This window comes from Arachis stenosperma, chromosome 3 (genome assembly GCF_014773155.1).
Source record: "Arachis stenosperma cultivar V10309 chromosome 3, arast.V10309.gnm1.PFL2, whole genome shotgun sequence".
NCBI classification, from domain to species: Eukaryota; Viridiplantae; Streptophyta; class Magnoliopsida; order Fabales; family Fabaceae; genus Arachis; species Arachis stenosperma.
The window spans coordinates 164,772,934-164,793,952 of record NC_080379.1 but is presented as its reverse complement, the minus strand read 5'-3'; the positions used below and the strand labels follow the sequence as shown (position 1 = coordinate 164,793,952).

At 36.5% G+C, this 21,019-nt stretch overlaps 3 protein-coding genes across 4 annotated transcripts; 2 read left to right on the top strand and 1 right to left on the bottom strand.

Annotated features, from left to right (window-relative positions):
- LOC130968512 (histidine kinase 4) lies at positions 1–6,371 on the top strand. Of its 2 annotated transcripts, none has more exons than XM_057893831.1 (12): positions 1–610; positions 1,254–1,773; positions 1,854–2,087; positions 2,173–2,342; positions 3,083–3,301; positions 3,399–3,585; positions 3,677–3,728; positions 3,839–4,068; positions 4,213–4,311; positions 4,395–5,110; positions 5,201–5,704; positions 5,786–6,371. In XM_057893831.1, exons 2-12 carry the CDS (start codon positions 1,399–1,401, stop codon positions 6,024–6,026), a joined length of 3,027 nt encoding a protein of 1,008 aa, XP_057749814.1. In that variant the 5' UTR covers positions 1–610; positions 1,254–1,398; the 3' UTR covers positions 6,027–6,371. The 2 variants fall into 2 exon arrangements, with proteins under 2 accessions (XP_057749814.1, XP_057749813.1); XM_057893830.1 differs by having other exon boundaries at positions 1,155–1,773.
- Positions 6,372–8,064: 1,693 nt separating this feature from the next.
- LOC130967873 (26S proteasome non-ATPase regulatory subunit 1 homolog A) lies at positions 8,065–13,715 on the bottom strand. Its single transcript, XM_057892910.1, has 13 exons — positions 13,437–13,715; positions 12,923–12,992; positions 12,520–12,625; positions 12,217–12,325; positions 11,958–12,126; positions 11,314–11,786; positions 11,064–11,199; positions 10,708–10,956; positions 10,396–10,616; positions 10,058–10,316; positions 9,714–9,946; positions 9,131–9,644; positions 8,065–8,796 (listed from the first exon to the last, which is right to left on the bottom strand). The coding sequence occupies exons 1-13, from the start codon at positions 13,580–13,582 to the stop codon at positions 8,473–8,475; spliced, it is 3,009 nt and encodes a 1,002-aa protein (XP_057748893.1). The 5' UTR covers positions 13,583–13,715; the 3' UTR covers positions 8,065–8,472.
- Positions 13,716–18,701: 4,986 nt separating this feature from the next.
- LOC130967202 (receptor protein kinase TMK1-like) lies at positions 18,702–19,733 on the top strand. The gene is made up of 2 exons (XM_057892017.1): positions 18,702–19,383; positions 19,609–19,733. Exons 1-2 carry the CDS (start codon positions 18,702–18,704, stop codon positions 19,731–19,733), a joined length of 807 nt encoding a protein of 268 aa, XP_057748000.1.
- The last annotated feature ends 1,286 nt before the right edge of the window (positions 19,734–21,019 follow it).

The following is a 21,019-nucleotide window of genomic DNA, read 5'->3' as shown; positions in this document are numbered from 1 at the left end:
TTCATTTTCTCTCTCTCTTACTCTTCTTTCTTTCTTTCTTTCTTTCTCTCTTTCTCTCCCTCCCTTCCAAATCTTCAACATTGAAAGCTCACAAAAATACAAGGAATCGATGAAGTGGGAGTGAGTGATTCAGGTGAGGAAGAAAAAAAGAAAAATAGAAAGTGATTCATATTACACGATTGTGTTGTGTTTCAAAGTGGGAAATTGGATTTGAGCACTCACTCACTGGTCCAAAAAAGCTGCTTCTTTTATTTCTTGTTTTTTTTCATTCTTTGAAATATTGGGTTTGCTCTGAAGCAACCAAGTTGGTCACGAGAACTCAGGAGTGCAAAAAGATGGTACCTTGGGTGTGAAAACAAGGAATGCATTGCTACTAGTATTCAGTATTATTGAAGAAAGGTAGAGAGAGAAGAAGAAGGCTTGACTATATTATTTTTTGGTTTCTGAGGAGTTGAAGGGGGACAAGAGCGTATCTGTGAAAAACATAAAAATTGGATTCAGTTTCTAAATTAAACAAACAAGAGAGAGAGAGAGAGAAAGAGAAACTAAAAAAAGGGCAGATCAAAAAACAAAGCAAGGTGGTTCGAAATGTTCATTGTACCATGTACAGGTAAACATTGTCTCTCCTTGAAAAATCTCAACAACCCCCTCCCATCTTCTTTCGTTCTCTCTCTCCTTCATTGGGTAGTGTGCTTCGCTGTATGGTGTTTATGGGGTCAATCTCTTGTTTTGATTATTATATATGGAAGGTAGGGGTGAGTGTGTGAACGTGCTCATGCTTTGTCCTCGACTCCAACAATAGTTTTCACGCCTATGCATCATGTTTCATTTTTTTAATGTCATCCTTAAATCCCAAAACTCTGTTAAAAAAATCACACTTAATTGAATAGAGAGAGAGAGAGAGAGAGAAAGAGAGAGCCAAAGGTGGTTCCTTTGAAATTTGAGCTGTTTTCCATCTTTTGAGACCCATGCTTGTCTCTCTCACCTTTCTGATTCTGAATGTGATTTTTTCCTTCTTTTATATTCTTCCTTTCTTTCTTCTTGGCATTTTTATTTTGGGGTAGTTTCTGAAATGGGGTTTGCTTCTTAAGGGGAGAAAGATAAGAGAGGGAATTATTTGGCTACTCATACATCATGCTTGGTTTGCTTTTTAGGTTCTCCTTTCTGAGGTTTGAATCACGCAAAACAATGCTGTAATGATGCTTTTTTGCTTGGAGTTTTGTTCTGTAACCTTTTTCTTTCAACTTTTGAAGACAAAGTGAAGTCCTCTTATTTAAGCGCTCATCATACTGATCCTTGGGACTTCTTCTCCAATCTCCTCCTAATAGACATGAAGAGTGAAGGGGACATAGCAGAAGCCCGTAAGAACTAGGCAAAGGGAGATTTTTCTTCTTTCTGATGGGGCTTGGGTTGAAGATGAAGATTCAGGAGATGCAGATGGTGATGCAGAAGCACCATGTCCCTGTGGCTTTGAGGATGCATGAGCAAAATGGGAGCCAAAAGAGAAAGTACACTTTAATTCAAAAAAACAGGGCTTTGATTCCACTGTTTCTGCTTCTGTGGATCCTTGTGATGTTTTACTTTTGTTGCAACATCTTCAACAAAATGGATGCTGATGCCAAGGTGAGGAGGAAGGAGGGTCTAGAAAGCCAGTGTGACCAAAGAGCAAGAATGCTGCAAGATCAATTCAGTGTTAGTGTCAACCATGTTCATGCCCTTGCCATCCTTGTTTCAACCTTCCATTACTACAGACACCCTTCTGCCATTGACCAGGTTCGTGCTTTCGATCTTTCAATTCCACTTTCGCTTATCTGTTTATGGTTTTTATATGTGTATTGTTTATTTGCCTTCAGGAAACCTTTGCAGAATATACAGCTAGGACAGCATTTGAAAGGCCATTGTTGAGTGGGGTGGCTTATGCTCAAAGAGTGGTTCATTCTGAGAGGGAAAGATTTGAGAAGCAACATGGATGGATTATAAAGTCAATGGAGAGAGAGCCCTCACAGCTCAGAGACGAGTATGCACCGGTGATCTTTGCCCAGGAAACCCTTTCCTACCTTGAATCTCTTGATATGATGTCTGGGAAGGTAATTAACAACCTTAGTTTTGTAGTGCACATCTTGTTTTTTTTCTTTTTTCTTCTTTTAATTGCAATTCATTTGCATGATTTAGGAGGATAGAGAGAATATTTTAAGGGCCAGGGCCACTGGGAAAGCCGTTCTGACAAGCCCTTTTAGGCTTTTAGGGTCTCATCATCTTGGTGTGGTTTTAACATTTCCTGTTTACAAATCTAAGCTTCCTCCAAATCCAACATTGGAAGAACGCGTTAAAGCAACAGCAGGGTATGCTTCCTCGTTTTCACTTCTTCTTGGTTTCTCAAGTTTGTTTCTTGGATATATGAGGAGTATCTTCCATTTCTAAAATGCTCCAATGAGGCAGTAATTAAATATTATTTGATTGGTTGGATTTTTTACCCAAAGAATAATAATTAAAACTTTCTTAATTCAACTTAAAAAGAGATCTTTTCCCCATAAAAGAGAATTTTAAGGACCACTTCTTGGTTCAATTCTCAATTATTGATAGTCCTTTTGATTGCACTAGTGTAAACATTTCAATTCATACACCATGAAGACAGGCTCCAACTGTCCAACATAACACAGGTGACTTTGTCAATTATGGCCTCATTGCTTCCAGTGATAACCAAATACTGTGACAGCTTTTGCTTCATTCACAATTCATGGAGTTACAGAGCTGTTGTAGTATGCATCCTTGATAAAGTTTGTTTGTCAATGCTACATTCATTGCACCCCTTGGCAAATGGCAGAATACTATTTTGCCAATGTGAATATAACAGTTGCATTCTCCATTATTAGGCTTGCTTTTGATTACACTTTGTTTTTCATTTCATATCCTTAAATGCAACATGTCTGCTTTGTATTCATGTCCTGTCCAATATTTAGTTCAAATCCCATAATCACATCAGTGGACTAGTCAGTTACTTTTAGTTCACTCTGGTTGCTTACTTTTTACTGTAAACTGCCTACTGGTACAATGAGTTCAACAAACTTTCTGATTGAAGCAGATATGTCGGAGGATCCTTTGATGTTGAGTCCCTTGTGGAGAATTTACTCGGTCAGCTTGCTGGTAACCAAGCGATTTTGGTGAATGTATATGATGTTACAAACTCTTCTACCCCCCTGATCATGTATGGGAGCCAAAATGAAAAAGGTGACATGTCACTTGTCCATGAAAGTAACCTTGATTTTGGAGATCCTTACAGGAATCATACGATGATGTGTAGGTAGGTAGTTTGTTCTGTCTTCTGTACATTTTCTGAAAGGACAGAAATGATTTCTAATCTTTTGTTACTAGATACTTATCTTCTGGTTTTTGAACAGGTATCATCAGAAGGCACCAACTAATTGGATGGCAATTACCACAGTATTACTATCCTTTGTGATCCTCTCATTAATTGGTTACATTTTGTATGGTGCTGGAATTCATATTGTCAAAGTAGAGGATGATTACCAGGAAATGGAGGAGTTGAAAGTGCGCGCGGAAGCAGCTGATGTTGCCAAGTCACAGGTACTGTACCTTGCATATTGTTAGCATGTTTTGTTGTTTCCCCAGATTGCATACTGATTGTGAAAAGATGACACTTTGTTGTTATTGCCAGTTTCTAGCTACTGTGTCCCATGAAATTAGAACTCCCATGAATGGAATTTTAGGTAACATCAAGTTTTTTGCTCTCTTTCATTATCATTTAAATAAAGAACATGTTTTGATCCCTTCAGTGTTTATGTTACTGATGCTCTCATTAAAAATCATATCACTGTAGGAATGCTTGGTCTGCTTTTAGATACAGAGTTGACCTCAACCCAGCGAGATTATGCTCAGACAGCTCAAGCATGTGGAAAGGCACTGATAACACTAATAAATGAGGTGCTTGATCGTGCTAAAATTGAGGCTGGCAAGTTAGAGCTTGAAGCTGTTCCATTTGACATCCGTTCCATTCTTGATGACGTCCTTTCACTTTTTTCTGAGAAGTCTAGGCATAAAGGTTTAGAGGTAAGGCCTAAGGTTGTTTTGATTCATGCAAGCTTCAGAATTTGATAATTCTGATTCCTTTTCTTTAACTAATTATCTTATTTCATTTTCCACATGGTTGCTATTCTTCCAATTTTGACTTTTAAATTGTTTTGGGAATTATAGTTGGCAGTGTTTGTTTCTGATAAAGTTCCTGACATTGTTATGGGAGATCCTGGAAGATTCAGACAAATAATAACAAATCTTGTTGGCAACTCGGTTAAAGTAAGTGTATGTTGTATTATTAATATGCATGTTGTATTAATTTCTTTGCAAGGTAGTGGCTGACAAGTATAAATTTCTTGCAGTTCACTGAACGAGGACATATATTTGTCAAAGTTCATCTAGCAGAAAATAGAAAGTCCACAATGAATGGAACATGTGAGACTTATCAAAATGGAGAAACAGATGAAGTTGGGTATATATCCGGGGGTTGTAATTCGAAAACTCTCAGTGGGTGTGAAGCTGCTGATGAACGGAACAACTGGGATAATTTCAAGCATCTAATTGCTGATGAGGAATTTTTGTTTGATGGTTTGGTGAAGAAGGTGGCCTCAAGTGAATGCTATGAGCAAGTTACTTTAATGGTGTGTGTGGAGGACACTGGAATTGGGATTCCTTTCTCGGCCCAGGATAGGATTTTCATGCCTTTTGTGCAGGCAGATAGCTCGACGTCACGACACTATGGTGGTACTGGGATTGGTTTGAGTATTAGTAAGTGTCTGGTGGAACTAATGGGTGGTCAGATAAACTTCATAAGCCGACCCCAAGTTGGAAGTACATTTTCATTTACTGCAAACTTTGGGACGTTCAATAAAAATTCAAAAACAGATGTGAAGAAGCTGAACGTGGAAGATCTTCCTTCTAGTTTTAGAGGGCTTAAAGCTATAGTGGTTGATGGAAAACCTGTTAGAGCTGCTGTCACAAGATACCATTTGACGAGACTTGGTATTCAAGCTAAAGTTGCAAACCACATTAAAAAGGCTGTTTCGTTATGTGGGAAGAATGGTTCTTTAACTTCAGGGTAAGCTTCAATTTCCTTTTTGTTGTTTACTATCTTTTGTGTTGTGTAATTGAGTACATTCACTGAAGTTCAAATAATTGGATGTGGCAGATTATTTCAGCCTGATATTGTTTTCGTTGAGAAGGATTCATGGTTTTCGGGAGAGGATGGAGTTTTCAATATCTGGCAACTAGATTGGAAAAAGAATGGTCACATGTTGAAGATACCCCAAATGATCCTTCTTGCAACCAATATTAGTAATGCCGAATTCGATAGAGCCAAAGCCACAGGTTTCAGCGACACGGTGATCATGAAGCCTCTGAGAGCAAGTATGGTGGCTGCTTGTCTGCAGCAAGTTCTGGGGATGGGAAAGAAGAGGCAGCTTGGGAAAGATATGCCAAATGGCTCAACTTTCCTAAAAGGCCTTCTTTGTGGAAAGAAAATGTTGGTGGTTGATGACAATATTGTAAACAGGAGGGTCGCCGCCGGTGCATTAAAGAAGTTTGGAGCTGATGTGAAGTGTGCTGAAAGTGGCAAAGTTGCTCTTGAGATGCTTCAGTTGCCTCACAATTTTGATGCTTGTTTCATGGATATTCAAATGCCAGAAATGGACGGGTATGTTTCTTTGCATTCATTGCTGCTACTGCTGCTGATTCTCATTGCATTGCATTGATTACCACTTGATGAATTTTGCAGGTTTGAGGCAACTCGTCGAATTCGAATGATGGAGAGCAAGGCGAACGAGCAACTGACGAACGGCGATGAGCACCCCCACTTACCGATATTGGCTATGACAGCTGATGTTATTCATGCTACTTATGAAGAGTGCTTGAAGTGCGGGATGGATGGATATGTATCAAAGCCGTTTGAGGAAGAGAATCTCTATGAAGCAGTTGCAAAGTTTTTCAAGTCAAAGCATATCTCAGCAGCCTCATGACATCAAGTTTGGAGGCTGCCATTCTTTCTTTTTTTTTAATGATTTATGATGCTTTCATCATGCATATGGAGCTGTAACAGTTGGTTTGGTTCCTAAGGATTCTTGATGATACAAAAGAATCAAGTTATAATATCTAACCAGCTGAGTTTGAATGTATACCACATAACAATCCATCCCCTCCTTGTGTACAGGTTCTCTAAAGGGATGAGTCAAATTATGTAAATTCAATATTTTTCTTTTTCTTAATAGGTTTTTTCTTTCCCTATTAAATCATTATCTTTGAACAGGATTTGGTTATTATATTCAGAAGGGAGGTTGTTGCTTAGTCTGTAGGCATCTCTGGCAGAGTGGTTTGATTCATTATGAAACATTTGCCATCATATATATTCATATGGTTCTCTTATTCTTTTTAATTCTTTCAGTTATTGTTGTTGCTGGGACCACATGCATTTCCGGTCATATCTTGAATTGCAACCATAAGGAGATCCTATCCAACAACTACATCGATGATCATCACTTTTAATAATGAAATAGATTAAATATCATTAGACTAGTTAGCTAGTTATTATTATTTATAAATATTCCATAGATACTCTTGAAATTGATCGCATAAATAAACTAAATGTATGTTAAAATGAATACAGCAGACGTGTTCTGCAACTAGAAGATCTGAACCTAGTAGCACATGGGGTGACGAACACGTGGCCTGTGTGAAGTGGCACGTGTCAATACCTAGTAGCAGTTACAGTGACCAGGCAGTGAGCAACTCCCTCTAATATAAACCCTAACCTAATTCAATAGCTTGTTATCCAAGAATGGCGCACTATCAAAACCAGTATGGTGCAGTTACTTCAAGTGCAAGCACGGATCCAATTCAGAAGGAAATGGACTTGAGCGGCGACACCGCTGGCATAGCAGCAAATGAATACAGTGATACAACCGGTGGTGGTGGTGGTGGTGGTGGTGGTGGTGCATTTCATCATGATGCAGTGGGTGTAAATGAAGTAGAGCAGCACAAACACAAGAAGAAAGGAATAATAGAGAAGATAAAAGACAAGCTTCCCATAACTCACCACCATAACAAGTAGCTACGTACCTGTGTTTCGTTTTATTCCCTTTCGAGCTCAAGTTATGTAATTTTGATGTATCGTTGTTATGTTGCTAAATAAAATAATCTAAGTTGTTATCCAATTGCTGAAATTGAAAAGCGGTTGTTGAGAATTGATTACCTAAGTAAAGAACGTGATCGAAATTACCGTTTTCTTCTGTTTACCCTTTTGAGTTCATGATCATTAACCAAGATCTTTTCGGTTCAAAATCAACCGGACATATTAGCATCCTGATGAGTTTTCATCTGTTTAATTTTTTACTTATATTGAAAATCAATAACTCTGACGTTGACAGCACCCTTTCCTCTTCATCATGAGCTGGACAACGTCATCTCTCTAGTAAAAATCGTTTGCGTACAAAATGCTGTTTAGATAGCAAGCATGGCTTCTCCCACAATTATCCAGTGCTTAAAAAGTATTTACATATATAATTTTATTATTTTAGAAAATTGAATCCAAATTTTTTTAATTAAGGGAAAAAAAATTTACTGTTTCGCTTATGTGACCTTTCAAGTAATGTCTGAAATAGAGAGAAAATGTTAAAGATTTGCCTTTCATTTCAAACCGACTAGTAAGACATAATTGGAGCATAGGAGTAGCGATCAAGGCGAGAAAGTGCAGAACTGCAACCATAAAAGAGCATCAATCCCTACTAGCATGATTAATTAACTCTCATATGATGCACGATAAGGCATATGGCATTACAGAGTAAGTACTCGGAAGTCGAATCATTTAATCTAATCCCTGAACAAACTGATTTGCACCCCTTTTGTAGGGGTAAGGATAGTTCATTTTAATTAAGACTATGGAAAACGTTGTATCTAACCAGCGCTATGATTGTAGTCTGTACTTAGAAGTTTGTACCACCATATCATGGTGAATGCACGTATCTCGAGATTCGTTGGTTTCACCGTGGAAAAGACGATAAAGAATAAAAAGGTTGCGACATTTAGAATGAGAAAATAAATCTTAACAGTGCCACCACCCTACACACAGAATCTTTGGCCGCCATTTAGTGACCAGTAATTGGAGAAGAGAAGCACCCTTCAAATACAAATGGAATATGACAGAAACATTAAATCCTTAGGTCTGGCCGCACACTGCTTCTGTCCCTCAGTTCCAAAATATAGTAAGAACCAGTTCACAGATTAACCACAAAATGGAGCAAAAAGACCACACCATCGGCAAATTAAGAACAAAAAAATTCCATGCCCCGAATCATCAGCTTCAAGGGGGAGTACAGTGTAGTCGCTTGAACCATTTGTGTAGCTGCTTTTCCTCCGGAGAACCAATTATCTAACCACCGCAAATTTGAGCTTTGCTAATCAGTGCCGGACCTAGGAGGTGTACTCAAATGGCTGAGGTGGTTGAGGTTCCTCGTCAACAGCCATTGCTGATGCAGAACTCTGCAACCCTGCTGCTGAACCACCAGCAGCTGACGTGGTAGATGAGGGTGTGTCTGTGAGAGAGAGCACTTCAGGCTCACTGGGGCGCAAGTCTTTAAGAAGCACAAATCCTGAAGGTGCCAACTTAACTGGCACGTATCTGCTGTCCTGCATAAACTTAATAAACTTCTCCTGGGCAGGAACCACCCTGGCTGGATTTGTAAGAATCTCAAATGAAGGCTCGGGCTCTGATTTCTTATCCACTGGGCTATCCACCTTCAAAAAATTAAAGAAAGTTATGTCTTTACATCTACAAATTAGATAGTTCATCTCAAGCATACATGTAAGGGTGCATGTATCTGAGACAATAATACAGTGTAGTCAACAAGATGTTATTTTACAAGAGATGAAAAACACTGGAGTCAGTTTAATTCCAAAACATGTTTTCTGTTTACATTTCATGTTTTCAATACTAAAATTAAACCATGTATTCATTTGGTTTTCCAATTTCAGGATTCTCGGTTTAAAAAACTACGAAAATGAAAAACAATTTGTTTTCAGCTTTTAATTCAGAGAGTTCTAAAGAAGCCTTCATTTATAATAAACACACCTGCATGGCGTCTCCATCCTTTTCACTTGAAGACTTCCCCTTCCCAGTTCCCGAAGCAACTGATGCAGACTCGGATGAAATTTCAGCATTGGCCTTCTGTTCTTCAGCTTTCTTAGCCCTTGCTTTGGCCTTAGCTGATGTAGACAGAACAGCAGTGGGAAGTTTCACAGCTGATGTAGTGGTGGGAACAGTGGTGGGCTTTGGGTATTCAAAGAGTGAAGGTTTTGCATGTGATAGGAACTCAAACTTTGGAGACTTAAGATCATAGTTCAAACCAATAAAGGCTGTGGGTGAAAAAGCCAAGCTTATGAAATAGATCAGAGGGTACCAATACCAAAACTGGCTGAAAACTGCAAGACCAACCACTGCAGTAATCTTATCATGTTTTGTCTTGGAGAGTAGTCTTATGGTCACGTTTCTTCCACCTGCATCAAGGATCCCAGAGGCCAAAATTGCACCCATCTTGCTCATGGTATCCTCATGCTTGTCCAGAATGATTTTCTCCAATTGCCGCCTAGAAGAATACTAGTGAGTCAGACAAGATATCAATTAATCCAATGCTCAAAGAAGGTGAATGCCTTACCTAAATGTTCCAACACGGGAATCACTAGCTTCACTGATCTGAACCATGACCATAGCCATCGCTATAAGAGCACCTTGACGAACAAAATCAACGACATCCGATGTCAATGGTTCCAACAAAGATATAGCCTCACTGAGACCCGTGCCCGCACAGGAAATGCCCACCGCAAGGGCCGCTCCATATCGAACATGAGGATTGTAAGATTCAGATAGGAGGGAAACGATTCTTGGAGTCTGCAATTTAAGAAAGTAGCATGGCATCTCAACAAAATTTCTTGAAGAAATCAGAGCCAGAGGAAAACAAGTTCATAACAAGTGATAATAAGAAGAAAGTAAAGTACTAACCTGCTCTGGATCAGAGTACAGCACAAACCCTAATGCTAGAACTGCAGTCCTCCTGACATCATCACTAACATCAGACACAGCAAAGTGCAGCAACTGCCGAATGGCCTTATTGTTTGCGGTTCCCCTATAAGCCAGGGCCAATGCATACATGCCACCATAGCGTAATATTGGATCCTGATCCCGTGTCATCTGCTCAATCAGAGTGTCTGCTTCTTCTTCTCTACCATAAACCGTAAGAGCTATGCCCAACGCTAATCCCCTGAAACATTAGGGCACCAAATAAAGATCAGCAAAAGAGAAGCCATGGCTTAACAACTCGTCAGTTGGAACACTTTTACCTAATAATCTTTTCATGCTGTGTTTCATGTGCATAAGTAAGCATTTCATTTGCCTTATCACTTCCTGTTCCAACCATGAGTAATCCCATACTGATACCAGCGGCTTCACCAGCTACAGCACTATCAGTGTATAGAACATTCTTTATTTCTTCATAAATATCCTCATCAGCTGTTCCTAGGGATGCCAATCCAAGACCCAGACATGCACCATGTTGAATAACCTGCCCCATAAAACTTATGTTAAAGTATAATCAAAGGCTAATTATTTTCCGACATCAAAGCAAAATTATTAGTTATACTAGTCATGAGCACCTCGACAGAAGTACTACGCAGGCTATCACGAAGAAATTGTTTGATTCCCTCTCCATGGTTAGCATGAATAAGACCAAGCGCATAGAGAGCACCACCTTCAGAGTATGGACTACCACCTCCACCAGTCCCGCCTTGAGGCAAGTAAGGTGCCATTAGTGACCTTCCTTGCTGCAAATGGCCTCTGTGGATAACACCAAGACCAGCTGTTGCGCTAAATTTGGCCCAATTAGTTGCTCGGCTCAACCAATCCTAATTTATTCCAGGGACAAATATCTTCAGAATTGAAAGCAATCACACTTCCAAGGAAAACAAGGGGAGAAGGAAAGTGACAAACAAAATAAGCTACAACGACTAACCAAATTTTCCCTGAGGAAAGTATCTACAGTAGTTCCAGCATGCATTATTGCATTGGCATATATTGTAGCACTGTGGCAGACACTATTCCTCATTTCCACAGACTGCTTGATTGTCTTCAGAATAAGGAGGTCGGATCTAAATTCATTAAACAGCCAAAGCAGTATAAGAACCAATATGCTATCTGAAGGAACCTAAAACCAACAAGGAAAGGAATGTATACTAAAATATTACTAAAGAAAATTGCCTCACTTGTTATGACTGTACAGGAACTGCAGAGTCAATTGTATTGAAGTTTCCCCAGACAGTATTCCCTTTATTTTGGTTAGCCTCTCAGCATACAAGGTTTCGCTTGGATCTTCAGGTACACTGACAACAGAAGCTGAATCACCCTCTGTCATTTGAACGTCGTCCGGACCACTCGCTGTAGCATTCTGTTCCGAACCTATGTCATTTGGCTTTGCTTGAGTAGATGTTGAAGACTGAGACTTGGGTGGAGCAAGGCGATCTCTAACATTTAGAAGAAAAGCTTGGTGCTCATTCTCCACCAAATCGAACGCTATTTGAAAAGCCAACAGAGCATCATCTTTGTTTTCAGATCGTAAAAGCTTTTCTAGGATGCTTGCAACACCCTCTGGCTCATCCAAGAACATAAGACATTGACAAATGCTCAGATAATCTGGTGAAGGAAGCTTTTGATAAACTTTAACAAGGAGACGGAGAACCTGAACAAACAGAAAAACAATCAATGCAAACCTTCATGAGCAGCAGTGTTAAAATGTGTCTCACATTTTCACACTAAAAAGTTGCTAAAAAACATAATTCATTTACCACATGCATGATATGTATTGCAGTAGAGAACTTTAACATGACTAGAAAATTTTCATTTCACTAACCTCCTGTCTGTATTCCCGAAGATTCACAAAGGAATGAGAGACATATATGCAATATGAAAGAGTTCCTTGAATGTTGTCACTCCTTGTAATTGCTTCTTCTAGTTTATCCAACCTCCTGCATTCAATGGCAGTTCCCATAGCTTGCTGGTATTTACCATCTACGATACACCTAAACAAGGGGAAAGCAACACGTGAAGGAACTCCAACAATTAAGGAATAATTTAATACAAACATCAGAAGAATGATTCAGCTTGCATACTTATCCAACATTCTCTCCACGATTGCTTCCAACCTGGGGTCCACCGTAACAGATTCACTTGACTCTGCTGCCTTAGTCTTAAGACTGGCATATTCATCTATGGCCTTAGCTGCCAGACAAAAGAAAGAGAATAAAATGTCCATCAGATTCCATCTAGAATTTTGAACCTTCATGATTATACAGCTCAAAATTAACTCACGTTTAATCATTTTGTCTAAAACTTATTAAAATGAGTGATCCATATTACCAATCACACCTTGCCTTCATAAAAGAAAAAGAGGGGGGGGGGGGGATAATTCTTACCAAGAAGAGTATGCACATAGTCAGAATCTTCTGAAACATTGAACAGAGGACCAGCTCCAAGGGCATAAGATAAGGAATCATTTAGTTCACCCAAGTAATAGAAGACCTGAAAGAACAAGAAGCAAAGCAAAATTAGATCATAAAAAATATACCCCAAAACCAACTTCAGCATCTAATAATACAATTTTAGTTTAAGTAAGAACACATATGTTCCCCTGATGACTGCTATAGATGTCAGCAAAATCAAAAAGGAGGAAGTCCAGGTTTCTTTCTGCATATCTCAAATCTCAAATATTATGACAGGCGGAACCATGACAACCAGGTTATTTGAAGCTTGTTCAAATAAGCAACATAATTTCCTCAATGGAAGAAACTTGTTCAAAACTTGGCAGAGCAATAATACCTTGGATACAAGAAGTGCAGCAAGTTGCCTTTGGTGTTGATCAAACTCCTCATCCTCATACAAACTCTCTCTGTTTGACAGGTAAAACAGAACATAAATCTTCAACAATCTTCAAAAAGCCTTCAACCAACAATTTTAACATGAACTACCTAGAAAAGCCCTAAATTTGAACACTAAATTGATTGGTGGCGTGTTATTGCAACAACTAAATGCATATGGGAGTTCAGTCCCTACATCGAATGCAATGGACCCTTGTGTAAGTGGAGTTTCACTACTAAAACATAATTAAAACTTAAACCTTCTGCCCATAAAACTAGACAAATTTTCTTTCATGAACTACCTAAATTTTGAGTAAGGATTGTTGCAATTCAAACCAAACTGCTTTCACCTTGATTAAAAATAAACGTGCAAAACAGCTCAAACCCTCGGCAAAGAAAACGCAGCTGAAAACCCCAAATCAAAAAAGAATAAAAATTCAGAAGCAGAGAAAGAGAGAGATCGAGAGAATGCGTACATGAGAGGGACGCTGGTTGAGATCTCGGGCCAGAATGTGTCAACCAGGTTGTTGAGGTTCGAGAGAGCGTGAAGCTTGAGAGAGAGATGGGACTCGTTCAGCATCGCCAGCATCCCACCGGCAGAACTAACCAGCGTCGTCGCCATGATTGTGCTCTCAGACGAAGAATTCGAATAGCTAGGGTTAGGGTTTTGGGTTGGGGGTGGTAGGGATTGGTGATCTCAGAACAAAGAAGGAAGAAATTAAGAATACTCTTCGCCTTGTTTATTTAGTAGTATCTTCAATTCTTATTCAGCACGAAATGTATCAGTTGGATGGATTTGATGGGTGCTCCTTTTCCTTTTTTTCCTCTTTTTAGTTTTAATTAATTCAAAATTTTGAACTTGATCTTTCTTTTCTTTTTTTGGATAACTTTTAACAAAAATATTATTTAAACAGTAAAATCGATATTTATGTATAAATATATATAATTTAATTTATTTTTAATATTTATTTTATATTCTAATATATATTTTATATTAATTTTTTTTAGCTCCAAAGTAATTTATTAAAGTTTGTTTTGAAATATAATCTTTTAAAAAGTTACTTTTAATAAATATAAGTAATAATAATAATTATATTTGATAAATAATTTTAAATTTTAAAAATTAATAATAAATATAAATATAAATATAAATATAAATTTAGATATTTATTAATATATAAAATTGTATTAAATTTCTTATAACTTCATATTAATTTTAAAAAATTTTTAAGTGCTTTTAAAAGCGAATTTAGATCTTTTAAAATAAAAAAATTAGTAAAATAATAAAATAAGAGATTAATTACCATTAAATTTATAATTTCTATTATATATGAGTTCCACTATATTAATTTGAGAATAATTAAATTTATTTTATAATTTTATTAATTTTCTCACTTAAAAAAATTTGATCCTTCAAGAACATTTCAAACTTTTAGAAAATACAAGCATAAATATATTTTTTATTTATTAAATATATAATAAAAAAATCTTTTTTTTTTAAATATAACCACCTCTTAAAAAAAGTTACCAAAGCAAACTAATAATATCTTGTGGTGAGTACTTTAAGTTAATTCAATATTTTGATCAACCATAAAGGTGATTTAAGCATAGTTATTAGAACCGAACTGGTAATTAACTCGATCAAATTATTAGGTCACTAGATTATTGATTCAATTAGTGGGTTACAGATTAAACCAACTGATTCTATTATAATTAAATAATTATATAAAATTTAATTTTTTTATATACATCTTTTAATACAAAATAAGTTATTTTAATATTTTAATAATTTATTAATTAATTATATTAATTAAATATATATTGAAAAATAGTTAATATTAATAAATATTACATAATTATCAATAACAAAAATATGGTATGATTAATAAAAATATTTTTGTTTATCTTTTTAATTTAGAGATATTTAACAACATTTAAATTTTTTAATAATTATGTAAAATTAAAAAATAATTAATTTAAGTGGATAAATATAAAATAAAAAAATTCAATTAAATTAAATATAAAAATTATTCATCAGAATAAAAAGAGAAAGGATAAAGAGATTTTAAATTTTGTATGACTAAAAGAGTTAATAATATAAAGTTATTAATTAAAATATATCTAATAAGTTATAATATATTTATAAAAAGACATCTATAATATTAAAGAGCATCTTAACATGATGGATACAAAGTCTTTTATATTTTAGGAGTTCCATATTCGACTCCAGTATCAACAATAAAATTGATATATAATGTCATTATGCAGGTTGATCGATCTACGATTCAGGTCAATTATAGATTTAAGTAAGGTTATAGAAATAATCAACTTTTATTATTGGTTTAAGTGACTACTAATATATTAGCAAGGGGGATTTATTATGGGCTTTTGAATTATGGAGGAGCGCTTTATCTTTTAAAGTTTAAATAAATAGTCAATAGCTGAAAATTGTATTTATTCAGAAGCTTAAATTAGTAACAAAAATTGCTTAAACCAATTAATTAAATTAATTATTTAAATAGTTAAGAATCTGAATATAAATTTATGAATTATACAAATATGCTTTATCTTTCAAGTAAATAGTCAAAAGGCCAAAAAAGACTTGACTATTTTTTAAATGGATATGCTCTATCTTTCAAACAAATAGTCAAAAGACCAAAAAAGACTTGACTATTTTTTAAATGGATATCAAGATATATTATATTTATTTATTTTTGTATATATAGAAATAGCATTTTTTATCTCTTAGCTGTTCATATTTTGGCAAAAAAAAAAAAAAACCAAGTCCAAAATAAACAGAGGCCCACTTAAAAAATTGTGTTCCTAATGTCTGCCCGACTTTACATAGATCGGGTATAATAACAACCAACCTAATTCTAGTTATCTTAATGAATAACTAAGTTTTAAGATATTTTCCATTTATTTAAAAGAGAGATATCAACCAAGGTTGCGAAAACCGGACCGGTTAATAAACCGGTGAGATCACTAGTTCAATGATTCACTGGTTCGACCGGGGTTCAACTGGGGTTCAACCGGTTTAATTAAATATTAAATAAAATTATTAAAAAACTTAAAATAATCTTAAATATATAAATTCAATGATCTCTAACTTAATAAAATTTAATATTTCACATAATAAATTATCCATTACTTAATATTAGAGGTTCACAAACAACTTCAAACATCAAAGTTTATAAGTAAACAAAAAATAAAAGTACATAATGACAAACCCATAATGTTCTACATTCAAAAGATACAATTACTAGCAAGTTTTCAACTAATCAAAGGTGCAACTCATCAAAAATCATAATTATCATTAAGTGTTCCAACATCTCCATCATAAACAGGTAATCCAAAGCCACCATCATCAGAAGTACCACCAAAAGAAGCTGTATTTGAAGAATCAGCAACATTAGGAAAATCCACATCAAGTTCCACATCTCCTCCATCTAATAAAATAAAATAGAAAACCAAGAAAAAAATTACAACTTTACATCAGATATTGAGAGGAAATGAAACAAGTTTTGCTATTTCAATCACCTGTAGGATATGAAGGCATAGCATTATCCGTATAAATTGAATTTTCAATGCCTTCGATGTCTCCATTAGTAAATTCAGGATCACCTTCATCCGGCATTACCCAAAAATCTACTGTGTCAATGCTTTGAACGTCAATTGGATCATAATTCTTCTTCTTGCGATGCATTCTAGATTGAAGGCGTAGATTATAAGTGACATAAACAATGTCACTTAGCCTTTGATGCTCTAATCGGTTCCTCCTCTTTGAATGGATTTGTTCAAAGAGGCTCCAGTTCCTCTCGCAGCCGGATGATGAAGATGTTTGATGAAGAAGACGAATTGCCATTTTTTGCAAGTTAGGAGCACTCCCACCATGTAGCCTCCACCATTCACCTACCAGAATATGTAATTCAACCATCAATTCTCATTCAATATTTAAAAAACATTCAAAGTAAATTAAACATATAAATATAAATACTTACCAGGTTCAAGTCTCTTAATTGCAAAAGACCAGAAGCAGAAAACCAAAGACCAGAAAACTTCAGACAACCATGAAAATAATCAAAATATTCATCATGAAGCAGAAAATGCAAAACAGAACAGAAGCAGGTAACAAGGTCACAGAAGCAACAATGCAAAACAGAAGCAGCTACCAGAAGCAGAAAAAAATATTCATCATGATTTGATTCATGAAGCAGTGAGCTAACAGAAGCAGCAATGCAAAACATATTCAAAATAAAAAACATCATTCCTGAAAATCAAGGGGGGCTCAGAAAATCAAAATCCAAAATCAAGCATTGAACAGGCGGTAACAGAAGCAGCAATGCAAAACAGAACAGAAGCAGGTAACAAGGTCACAAAAGCAACAATGCAAAACAGAAGCAGCTACCAGAAGCAGAAAAAAATATTCATCATGATTTGATTCATGAAGCAGTGAGCTAACAGAAGCAGCAATGCAAAACATATTCAAAATAAATAACATCAATCCTCAAAATCAAGGGGGGCTCAGAAAATCAAAATCCAAAATCAAGCATAGAACAGGCGAGCACAGAACAAGATCAGAACCTCAGAAAATCAAAATCAAGAAGCATAGGTGAAAGAAGAGAGTCTTACCAAATTCAGAAGGAGGCGGGCTCGGCCGGTGGTCGTCGGCTGCTGTCGATGGTTGTGGGTGGCGACGAGGAGGCGGGCTCGGCCGGTGGTGGTCGCTGTTGCTGTCGATGGTTGTGGGTGGCGACGAGGAGGCGGGCTCGGCCGGTGGTGGTCCCTGTTGCTCTCGATGGTTGTGGGTGGCGACGAGGAGTCCTGTTGCTCTCGATGGTTGTTGGTGGCGACGAGAAGGCAGGCTCGGCCGGTGGTGGTCGCGGGCTCGGGTATGGTGGCCTTGGTGGCCTTGATGGCTGTGGGTGGCTATGGACGCTGGCGCGCTGTGGGTGGCTATGGACGCTGTGGGGAAAGGGAACTGGGGAAGAAAGGGGAAAGAAAGGGGGGTATCAGATTAGGGTTAGTCGCGATTCGCGAACGTTATTCTTTTTTTTTTTTTTTTAAATGCCAAAACGACGTCGTTTGGCATATGAATTCGCAAACCATTGAACCGCAAAAAAACCGGACGGTTCTTCCGGTTCGCCGGTTAACCGCCGGTTTTTTGGCCGGTTTTTTGCCAGGCGGTTATTAGTGTTACCCGGACCGGTTAGGTGACTTGTTCCCGGTTTGTCCGGTTGAACCGGCCGGTCCGGTCCAGTTTTCAGAACCATGATATCAACAACTTTTTTAAAAAAGAATCGTTATTCACTATCAAAGGTATTACACTAAAATGTAGTTATTTATTCTACTATAAATACAATGACACCCTCAAGTATATTCAAAACTCAATCTACTAAAACGAGCACTGTGTAAAGTTGTTTGCTAACTTAAGCATTGGAGTCTTTTGTAGGTACCACTCCCACCTCCTTAAAAGGAACTCAGACGGCTAGCACCTCGACATCAGCACAAGTCGGGCGCTATCTCAAAAGGAGTCTGTACCTCATGTTCAGTGCCAAATCAATGTTTCAAGTAACCATAAGAACATTAACGCCATTAACGGTGACCTGAAAATATAAACCTAATCATGGCGGACGAGCAATTTGAAGACGAACACATTGCATCTAAGTCTGAGCCAGAACCTCGTAATGACAATCAAGCCCTTGTGATACCTCCACGACAAGAAGGAACAAGTAATCGTAATGGGAAAGGAACATCACGAAATCCTCATAGTCGACGACTACAGTCAAAGGTACAACCACCTGAGAACGAAGAACCTCCACACCCAACTAAAATTATGGGACTCATACACGAACATCATAGTCAGTTGGAGTAACTTGAACAGGAGATCAAGTGATAAACGGAAGCCAAAAGAGATATGCGAAGAGAGGTACAACGTAGAAGGGAAATTGCATGATGGGACAAGGATTGCAATTAAAAGGATGCAATCAGGAATAGTGGCAGAGAAGGGAGTAGATGAGTTCATGGCTGAAACGGCAGTGGTCACGATTCGACACAGGAATTTGGTTAATCTCATGGGGTATTGCTTGGATGAAAATGAGAGACTTCTTGTTTATGAATACATGCCTCAAGGTACTCTTAGTAGACATCTATTCCACTGGGAAAATGAAGGGTTAAAACCATTTGAATGGAAGACAAGACTCATTATTGCTTTGGATGTTGCTAGAGGTGTTGAATATCTTCATGGTTTAGCCCAACAAACTTTTATCCATATGGATCCCAAACCATCTAATATTTTGCTCGGCGATGATATGCGAGCTAAAGTTGCTGACTTTGGATTAGTTCGCCTTGCTCCACAAGGAAAAGCCTCGTTTCAGACCAGACTTGCCGGAACTTTTGGATATCTAGCACCAGAGTATGCAGGTAGGTACATAGTAAATGCTAATTTTTTATCTATACTATACTGGCCACTTGATTTAATTTATGACACATTATTACACGATAAAAACTCAAGTGCACATGTCTTCATGTCAAGTGATAGATGAGAACAGTTAGATGCTTGAGTGACTAAATTGCTATTTAATCATCTTCAACTATCAACTTAAGACAACTGCATATGTATTTAATGTCTTATTCCAAATGATTCAGCCACTGGAAGACTTACAACAAAAGTTGATGTGTATAGTTTTGGGGTAATTATGATGGAGCTCATAACTGGAAGGAAAGCACTTGATGAAAGTAGACCAGAAGAGAATTTCCACCTAATTTCGTGATTTCGTCAAATGTTACTTGACAAAGATTCATTTCGAACCATCATCGACTCGACAATTGAAGCTGATGAGGAAATCTTGAGTAGCATCAACACTGTTGTAGAATTAGCAGGCCATTGCTGTGTAGGGGAGCCACACCAAAAGCCTGACATGAGCCATGTGGTGAACGTGCTTTCGCCTTTTATTGAGGTGTAGAAGCCTACAGAACCATATGTTGATGAAATATATGGAATAAACTTTAACATGACATTGTTAGAAGCACTTCAAAGGTGGAAGCAATTTGAAGGAAATAGCACTTGATTTTTCTTCAAATAGTTTTCCTCCGCAATCTGGAATTGCACCTTCATACAGATCTTCAGATGCACGTCCAAGTTAGAGAACATTTGACATTGATGGCCTTAAACTTCACTACTTATTTAACATTTTTTTTTCTTTTTTGTTATTGTTTAATGATTGAGTGCAATGTATGTGTAGTTGACCATCTATGACACCCTCCATTCTTTTGCAAAACATCTTCACCCTAATGCATTCATTCTAAAGGGAAAAAATAAGAAAAGAAAGAAGAAAAAGATAGCAATTGTTTTATTTTTATTTTTTTAACAATGGGATGCAAAAGGATAGAGGTGTTGAGAATAGTTTATGTTTACTGTTACTTTTTTGGTATACATTATCTCGATGGAATTAGAAGCATTGTTATATCACAAATAATAATAAAAAAAGATTTAGATGACATTAATTTTGTTTCATGAAGGAACAACGCAACATTTCATGATAAAATACATGCATATATATTGTTTTGGTTTAACTTGTTTCTAATACTGCAAGCAGAAAAAGACAAAGATAATGTTTTAAAAATGATATTTGCGCACCTATAATATTGAATCATATATAAATTAAATTACTAAATGAATATATTATACAATATTAATTTACATATTATCTAATTTATTTTTAAATAATATAATATTTTAAATATATATTATATAGTATGATCAGTTTAACTCTTCAATTATCGCACGAGTCTTAATTTAGTAGATATATAATTTAATTCAATCTAAATATGCATATTGTATTTTAATTATATTTTATTTTAGTGTCTAATTTTAATAGCTAATTTTAGTATATACTTACTATGTTAATTGTGTTTAAATGTATTTTTTTGGGGTTTTATATTATACTATTTTCTGCTGTAACATTTTACTTTCCATTTATATTAAGACTAGTGTATTTATATATGTGAGGTTAGTTAATAATATAGTAAATCTTTTATATTCCAAGTAAAGAAAACT

Excerpts from the sequence above, each read along its gene's own strand:
- LOC130968512 (XM_057893831.1), top strand. The coding sequence starts at position 1,399 with ATGGGGCTTGGGTTGAAGATGAAGATTCAGGAGATGCAGATGGTGATG. Across the intron at positions 3,729-3,838 it reads TCCCATGAATGGAATTTTAG|GAATGCTTGGTCTGCTTTTA; the intron begins GTAACATCAAGT and ends ATATCACTGTAG. Across the intron at positions 5,111-5,200 it reads AATGGTTCTTTAACTTCAGG|ATTATTTCAGCCTGATATTG; the intron begins GTAAGCTTCAAT and ends TGGATGTGGCAG.
- LOC130967873 (XM_057892910.1), bottom strand. The coding sequence starts at position 13,582 with ATGGCGACGACGCTGGTTAGTTCTGCCGGTGGGATGCTGGCGATGCTG. Across the intron at positions 12,326-12,519 it reads CTATGTGCATACTCTTCTTG|CTAAGGCCATAGATGAATAT; the intron begins GTAAGAATTATC and ends TTTGTCTGGCAG. Across the intron at positions 10,317-10,395 it reads CAGCATGAAAAGATTATTAG|GGGATTAGCGTTGGGCATAG; the intron begins GTAAAAGTGTTC and ends CTAATGTTTCAG.
- LOC130967202 (XM_057892017.1), top strand. The coding sequence starts at position 18,702 with ATGGGAAAGGAACATCACGAAATCCTCATAGTCGACGACTACAGTCAA. Across the intron at positions 19,384-19,608 it reads TCTAGCACCAGAGTATGCAG|CCACTGGAAGACTTACAACA; the intron begins GTAGGTACATAG and ends CAAATGATTCAG.